Below are 8,668 nucleotides of genomic sequence, written 5' to 3'. Positions count from 1 at the left end.
ACTTTGGGGCAGACTATGTTGTGATAGGACAACAGAAGATGTTGTCAGACTAAGAGAGGGCAGATTTAGACTGGGTATACGAGAAGAAATTATATGGTAAGATTGGTGAAGCACTGGAACAGATGGTGGATGCCCCATCCCTAGAGACATTCAAACTCAGGCTTGACAGGGCTCTGAGCAACCTGACTGAGCTGTAGGTGTCCCTGTTCATTGCAAAGGGGTTGGACTAAACAACCTTTAAAGGTCCCTTCCAGCTCAAATGATTCTGTGGTTCTATGAACCACCCACCAACTACATGTACTACTATAACCTACTATAGGTTGCAGGTTACAGGAATATGACACCAGTGGGTCACTGCTAGTGCAAATTTACTGTTTCTAAATAAATCTCAAACACTTCTTTCCACCTATCCAGGTCAATCCAGCAATCAGTCTTAAAACATATCGAGAAACTTGGACACAGTACTAGAAGTAGGTCATAATTAAGCAAGGTAGTTTCTAAGAGCCTTACAGGTTGCCTAGAAACGACATTTGCAGAAGTGTTTAACCACATCTAAAAATAATTGTCCGGACAAATCAGACACCAATGGGAGCATTATTGCAAAAATTCACCTCATGCTGAGTGGAGTACAGAGCCCTTTCATCAGCTGTGCTCTGCTTTCACAGAATTAGACAAAACCTTACCCACCAGTGGAATTAGGCTGGTTTACAGCACACTATGCCTACAGTAGCAAAGGTCTCATATTACCTACATGGTGACATTGGTTTTAGACAATGCCTATGAAGTCAAGCAAGACAAATCACTGCTGAACACGGGATGCTGTTGTACAGGAATGATCTGTAAGATAAACCCATTGTTGTATTTACAGAGCAGCGATCATTCTCTATCTGTGCAGTTCCCAAACCTGTCAATAATGTCAGGCAAGTGTGACATTTTGGAAAACAAAAAGCAGATCAGCTTCTGCAAGGCTTGCTCCAGCAGACAATATCCTGCTGAATGGAGTGCAAGATGTGCTATTGTTTGTCCTGCAGAAAATCTTAGAGGAACTGAAATCCCTATCTATTGTAGGAATAGTTGTCTTAGTTGTATTTCCTGTAGGGTAGCTTTGTCAGCCCGTGAACTTTAGTGCAGTAGATTGAAAAGTAAAACTGCAGGTTCTTGCAGATAAGGATAAAATGCTCAGAAAGGCTTCTGACCATTCAGAAAGCACCTTCTGTCACTAATCTGACAATTCCATGGCATCCAAAGCACAGAAGAGCTGCCATGGACAGCTACTGGACTGAGAGTAAGGGATGACAATTGTGTGACCCCTGAGATCAAGGCAGTGTGAGGACTTTTGCAGTGATGCTGGGAGAAATAAACTCCTTCTTCTGGTCTGTATGGAAAGCGTAAGAAGTCCACATAGCTCACAGGACTCAGATGCAGCCACCTCCCTTTCCTTCTTCCCTCCCACTTCTCAACAGTTTTTCCTTAAGAGAAACAATGATAGCAAACACCTTCAGTTCACACCTCTAATTAAATTTCTGTATGTGTTGTAAGGCATGTGGGAATGAATGGCGAACAGAGCTTTCTACTTGGACATTAATCTAAGAAGAAGAGCCCAGGAGCAGCTACCAAACCCAATACTGAAGATACCTCTTACCTCCATCCATGAAGCAGGGCTTCGTTTTGCCACTTGCTTATGTTATTCCCATTTCTAGAGCCAAAACTCACCTTTCCACCCAGCTCTTGTAACTGGGGATGTCCTTGGCGTACAGTAGCTTGTTGGAGGGAGAGTCTTTGCCCAGACGGTGCTCAGAGGTTGAGCAGGAGTCCATGAATGTCTGAGCCACCACGGAGAGGCAGGCATCCGTGATGCTGTTCTTGTGAATGTCGAAGACAAACTGGGGGTTCTTGATCACGTTCACCCAGAACCGTAATGGCAGGCTGTTGGAGGGGTGAGAAGTGTGGAAAAGGAGAGTCAGTAAATGCAAGTTTCAAAAGCTTTGTCTTGTGATGTTGCAGAGCTGTCTGGTGGATAGGAATTAAAGATCAAGACACAGAGATAGGGATTCTGGGATATCAACTCTGTCATTTATATACAATACATCTACACTGTGTGCCATGTACTGTTCAGTTGCACAACTTGAGCCCAAGCTTGTGTATGATCCTGACACCCTGGGCATGAAGCAGTTATTACGTGGCAGAGAAAACCCTGTTGCCACAAGGAGAAAAATAAGAACAGGGAACAAGTGTTACAGCCTTTGAAATGAAAATTTATCTGCCCTAACCATGGAAATGCTATTCCAATTGCAATTCAAAGGCTTTCTCCCTCTTCCTCCCCCTCATACTTAAAAGAGCTGTTCATCTGTGTGAGATGTCCCGAGGTTATCTACCTCCAGCTTTTGCCTCAAGCTTTTTGTGTCAGGGCAAAAGCATTCATATGTTCATGGTCTAGGAGCTGAGATGTGTCATTATTATCAAACTGTTGTCTCTCTGTCTTCACGCTAGGTAGACTCGTAAGCTAACTTCCAACATTTGCACTTTCCCAAACATGAATAACTCTTGAGTATAAAAAATTCAGCTGACATTCAGGCTAAATTCCTCAGATTCTAAGTTCCTCCAATTTGCTCATTACCCTCATGTGTTCATAACGCCATAAAGAATTCATATCCGCATTTGATCCCCTTCAGGTGACAGCAGGCATTTTAGCATGCTCTTAAAGAGAGATGGTAGCACATTTTCCTAAACAAATACGTAGTATAATCAGCCAGCAAATGTGAGGAAAGCCTCACACAGATATTCCCATCAGCCAAACCAACCTTGTTTAGGGAGGGGACAGAAGTTCAGGAGTGGGAGATGCTAGCAGTGAGACCTAATGGGAGATGAGGGAGGGAAGCCTTTTAGGTTGGGAATGGAGGTTCATCTCTTAGGGGAAGAGCTGAACGAGTGGACTGTGCCAAAATTCTGAGGTTGTTTGGATGCTAAGTACAGCCACAGTGAGGACAAGCACAGACTGCATGTATGTATGGCTGTGGGGAGGGGGTGGGGGAATGATGTCCCTCGCTGGGAATAATGAAGCCCATGATGTGACTTAGAGTTAATTTAATCTGATTGAACAGATTTCTTCATACTGCCCCTGTTCCCCCCTTCCAATACATACACACTCTGCTTTCAAACCCCTTCCCCCCCCCGTTAAATAAACCTCCTGCTCATTTAGTCTGAGTGGCTGCAATCAGCCTTAGATTAGTGCTGCAGATAATGTTAATAATATGCTAATGTTTCATTAGTTGAAAGCCTCTTTGGTGCATGGGGTTTCTTTTTTTATGTCACAGCGCTGTGACGACCTGCCATCAGCATGGCTGGTAAAAGGAAAAAAATGCATGAGCTGGGAGCCCCATGGCTCTCCTCTGCTGTTTCTTTCATAGTCCCTGTATTTGCACAGAGAAAGGGGAGGGAACAGTTCCCCAGGGGACTCTTTCCAACAGGGACATTCAGCAGAGACGTGCTGCAAATATCTTTCCTCCACCAATACTGACTTCACCCTGCTGTCCTATTACATGTACACTGAGGGGTTGCTACCTGCTGAATAGAGCAGAGAGCTAGTGTCAACCTTTGTCACTCACTGAAGAAGACTTACATCCAACTCCAAACCCTCAAAGTACTGAATACCTTTTTAGATGCTTTCAGGTATCTCTTGGTCTCCACCTAACACGCAAGGAGGACACAAATCTCCTGTAGGCACTGCATATTCCCTTTGGTACACTTTCAAACATCTCAGACAGCACTAGATGCCTCTGGAGGCAACAAAAAGGAACTCTAGGCCCCCAGTGACTGTAGTGGGAGTTCAAACGCTCAGGGCAGAGGAAGACAGCAACGCCTTCCCTTGCATCCCCAGAGATCCCTATGGGCCTGAACACTACTGTAATTAAACACTTTACAATTTTGCCTCCTATATTCTCATGAGGTCGTTCAGAAATACTACTACCCCCATGTAACACGGTACAAACTGGGATCTATAGCCAAAGTACTCTACCCTTGTGAACATCCTTTAGATTTTGGATACGTTTCCATCAGCTTGAGAAGACTGAACCTGGTGTGCTGAACCCCACATTCCCCATCACCCATATGCTAAATAACATGTCCTACTCTTCTCCTTCCAGTCGAGGACCTGCTACCAGACCATACTGGGCTGTCTCACTCACCAATTACTCTTCCAAGTATGCCGCACATGGGGGTCGTGGATGTTGTGCTTGTCAGCCTGTTCATCCAGGAAGTCAAACATATATTTGATAGCCAGGGGAAGTGCACTGCCACGATGAGCTGTGCTGAAGATGGTCTCAAAGAGGTCATCTACAAATTTCTGGAGAGTGCCCTGTTGGGAGAAGGAGAGAAAAGGATGGGACACCAAGTAGGAAGTGGATGCTTAAATTTGGTACCCCACTGAAAATAGAGTATGTCTATAAATCAGACTAAGGAAATATGCTTGAAAAGCAAGAGCCATTTAATAGCTGTTTAACATGACATGAGATGAAATTTCAACCCAGATGTCTGACATCTGTATCTTCATACTTATGGTTAACAGGTGAATGGGATGGGTGAAGATATTACTTGTTCTCTCTGTTACTGACACCCAGGGAAGGTGGCTGAGATGAGGTGGGACACCATATCCCATCTCAAGATGGGATGGTGATGGGAAGGCACTCATCTGTTCCCTCTGAGTTGTATCTCCTCCACATCCTAAACTCAACAGCCTTGATGTATATGTGAGCCAAAACCTAGCTATTTTCTATACTGACTTTTATACAATGCCTGTACTTGGGCTATCCTGGGGATAAAAGCCAGGCAGAGAAGAGCAGAAAGTTTTAATGACATAAACAGGACAACAGTGACTGCAGAAGATGGCTGTCCATTACGCATTAGTATAACAGAAATAAAAAACTTCATCTTAATTACTTGTATTTTACCATGCACTGTCACGGGACCAAGTCAAGCCCTAAGAGCAATGCATGGATATGTCAGTTACCGCTCAAGAGACAAAAAAGTTACCTAATGGTGATGGAACACTGGAACAAGTTGCCCAGAGACGTTGTGGTCTCCTTCTATAGAGACTTATTTGGATTCCTTCTTGTGTGACCTACCATAGGACACCTGTTTTTGCAGAGGTGTTGGATTTGATGGTCTCTTTCAACCCTTCAAAATATGATTCTGTGATTATGTCCACTACAGAGATTGCAGTGTCCTTGTGTACTTACAGAACCACTTTGGGTCAGCTGATGAGAACAACTCACCTCCATTAAAGACATGGAGAGCTAGAATAGCAGAGGCTGCCTAGGCCTGGAGAAAGGGGTAGTTGCAGAGCTGAGATAGCCAGTGAAGACTGATTCTGCCACCAAAGCAGCACAGTCATTTACATGTAGATAAACCATATGGTTGCCAAAATAACCATTCATTTCCCAATATGCAAAATTTCCTCAGCTGAAAAATAAAACCCTTCCCGTTCTCTGCAGACCCAGGAAAGAAATTCCTTTTTACTAGAAATGAAGCACCAGGTTCCACCAGAGTAGCTCAAGTTTACATAGCATTAACAAATAATTAGAAAGCTGGTGTCTCTTGCTGATTCACCACTTGATTTATTCTTTGGGAAACACAGATGTCTTTTGCTTGTGTGAACTCCTACAGGGTGAATAAAGCCCCGCAGCATCTCTGAATCAGAAAGGGCCCCCGAGGGGAAATCTTGTTGCTCTGACATTGAAGATCTGCCCTCGGGTTCACGTTCCAAAGGGAATTAGTTCTCTACATGCTCACCCACACAAATGCAAAGAAAACCTCTGAAGCTTTTAGGCAAGAGACTCCAGGTCTCAGAGGTCAGGGATTTACTAGAATAAAAATCACTGTCAGTTTAACTAAGTGTTCCCTGGGATTGTATTACCAGCAATTGGTCTCTCTCCTCTTTCCCTCCCTCAGACACTCACAGTGATAGAAAATTGCTCAACCCAAGAGGGGAAACCATAAACCACCAGCCTTTCTGCTCTCTCTGTTGCTGTGCAAGTTTTGCAGCTGTTCTCCAGCCATCCATATAGAAAAAAAAAATAAAGCAAAAAAATAAAAGCAAGTGCTGAGTTTGTGATCCGGAATAAACCAACGGCACTTCAGTGTTGGAGCAGGGGACATATCCCCAGGCAATGTACATCAGCACTGGTCCAGTGATTTTTGGTTTAATCTGGGACTGAGGCCCCGGGGATCATCATTTTCTTGCTATATTATGTGATCCATGTAAGTACTTTGAATCCCACTGCAACATCGAGATGGAGTGAGGCGGAGAGAAGAGACAGACATCACAGGCTGAGGAAAAAATGTGCAGGTTAAAACTTACAGTAGGACTTACACATGTAATGAAGACTTGCCAGACTGGCAAAACGCAGGTGGTATTTGCATGAATAAATGTAATCGTGTTTGTGCCTGTTGACACCCTGACAGGAAATGGTAATAGTCAAAACTCTACAGAAGGAAGGAAGATTGGGCTGTTTGATTGCTGCTTGGTTTAATCCTGCTCAGAGTGGGGTGAGATAACGCTCTGATTAGCCACACCTGAGCCACAGCTTCAGTTTCCACTTATGGGATGCATTGAGATAACTCGTATCAGAGAAATTTGGGCACAAGAGATGCATTGCACTGCAAGAGGATACTCTTCCCTACTCCCTCCATATACCTTGGTGGCGAGTAGCCTTGTCAGGTAGATCTCAGAAACCATCTTGCTGCCCCGGTCACCCTCTTTTTGGTCTCCATGTTCATGGTTCTTCACCAAGTGCCACATCTTGACTCCACTCTCAAGGTCAGGAGTGATCATGGGTGTGCGGGAGCGGAGGCTGTCTGGGCTGCCTGTGTAACGGATCATGTTTTCTGCAAAGAGAGATGCACGTGTCTCAGCCCTGTTAGCACTTGGATTGAAATTAATGGGTTTCAACAAGGAGATAAGCTTTCTCACCAGAAAGGCAAGAAGACGACCTCTTTCTGCTGTCTAGTGCTAGTACTGGTTCCTCTGACATTTGATATATATATATGAACAGGATGCACATATTGCTGTAATCATACTGCAGTATCCCTCCTCTTGTGAGCTCCATATTCCATATCAGTATTAAATAAATGTTCATTGACCAATTCATAACGTTAAGCAGAAGACTTATATTTCCTGGTGGAATTGTAGTGTGAGCTGCAAAAGGTCCCAGAACCGGTGTATGGACCAGGCCTTGCTATCAAAGCACGACCCTTACAATGCCTTTCAGTTGTCCATGCTCTTCATTTATTATGTTCCCTGTCAAACATCTGGCCTTGGACAACTAGCACTGCTAGTGTCCAGCACTGCCCAGAATGGGTTCAGAGAACAGTATCAACTACACATGGTAGCAAACAGGGACAAGTTCAACTTATTTTACCTGTGTGGTTGATAGCCACATCTGACCAAGCTTCTTGGCCTTATGGACAGAGAACAGGTCATGGGACTTCTTGCATAAGAATACTGATGCAACCAGTATGACTTCTTGCCTGTCTCCCCAACACCAAACTCAGGAGGAGCTGCTTCCTCTTTCTCCTATGGCAACAAAGCAATCCAATATCTCCTATCCAGCTATTCTCTTCCATCTCTGCTTCAAAATCTTGTTTTAATAGAATGTGAACCAGAACTCCAGGGGGCCCACACATTTTACCTCCACAAGGGCACTCTTATCCTATAGACAGCAACTCTTTTTGTTCCTGAGTGATGCCATGAGGCATCCCCCTCCCCCTGACCTGCCAGCAATGCTACAGATTTAGTCTTTTCCAACCATGATTAACAGAAGAGCGTTGCACAATTCTACAGCAAGTTCTGAATCAACCTTATTAATGCACTACCAATCTCTACATATTAATTATTAGATGGAATATCCTTTTTTTCTCTCTGGATGCTGTTTACTTAATTGCAATTAACAATCACTTGTGACCCACTACATCTTCTCCTCCCCCTGTAACTCTCCTCACACCCTCCCCCTGAAAAATCAAATGGCAAAAGAATTAAAGAAATCCAAGAGAAATTAACCCCCCTTAAGTCTTCCTTTTCAAAGGTCACAGTGTCTTTCAGTAATTGCAACAACATGACAAACTGGATGAATATTAATAAGGTCTGGTGGATTGCTTATGTCCTTGGAGAAAGAGGAAGGGGATTCCTCTGGACATTGAGTAGCCCTTCTTTCCCTCAAGCTAAAGGGAATTAGAAGAATCAAAGATGCCTTCATACATAAAGAAAAATAATAATAAACTGATACGCTAACTGCATCATGGATGGAGGGTTGTTCTGCAGCACTCTGGTTGCACATTAGAGCCATTTGTCTTTGCCCTCCCATGCCATCATAGCATCTTGGGGTGACAGCTGTCTCATTCTCAGTTGTCTCATGTCAAGTGGGAAGAACAGTGCAATGCTCTGAGATACACTGATAAATGACCTCGGCAAGCTGTTTTTACTGTTATTCCAGGTGTAAATTCCCTTGGGATAATAAAATAGCAGGATGAGACACACAATACCCACACTAAAATCTAACAGTATGCAAGCAATGCCCTCTGTAGGTCTTGCTGTTTCTAGTCCCAGAGGCCTCTAATCTGTGTCATAGATTCTTCACAACAGACCTTTCCTACCAAAATGATTGAGCTCTTACAC

General features: G+C 43.9%; 1 protein-coding gene across 4 annotated transcripts in view; it reads right to left on the bottom strand.

The window, feature by feature from the left end:
• PLXNA4 (plexin A4) overlaps positions 1-8,668 on the bottom strand; it is a 397,375-nt gene that overhangs the window by 17,408 nt on the left and 371,299 nt on the right. For all 4 annotated transcript variants that reach the window (XM_032449091.1, XM_015861239.2, XM_032449104.1 and 1 more), the window contains 3 exons: positions 6,692-6,882; positions 4,185-4,354; positions 1,714-1,926 (listed from right to left, as the gene is read on the bottom strand). In XM_032449091.1, coding sequence (XP_032304982.1) covers positions 1,714-1,926; positions 4,185-4,354; positions 6,692-6,882 — 574 coding nt within the window. The remainder of the gene's footprint in view (positions 1-1,713; positions 1,927-4,184; positions 4,355-6,691; positions 6,883-8,668) is intronic.

The sequence above is a fragment of the Coturnix japonica genome, chromosome 1 (assembly GCF_001577835.2).
Source record: "Coturnix japonica isolate 7356 chromosome 1, Coturnix japonica 2.1, whole genome shotgun sequence".
Taxonomy (NCBI): domain Eukaryota; kingdom Metazoa; phylum Chordata; class Aves; order Galliformes; family Phasianidae; genus Coturnix; species Coturnix japonica.
This window is presented reverse-complemented; position numbering and strand designations above follow the sequence as displayed.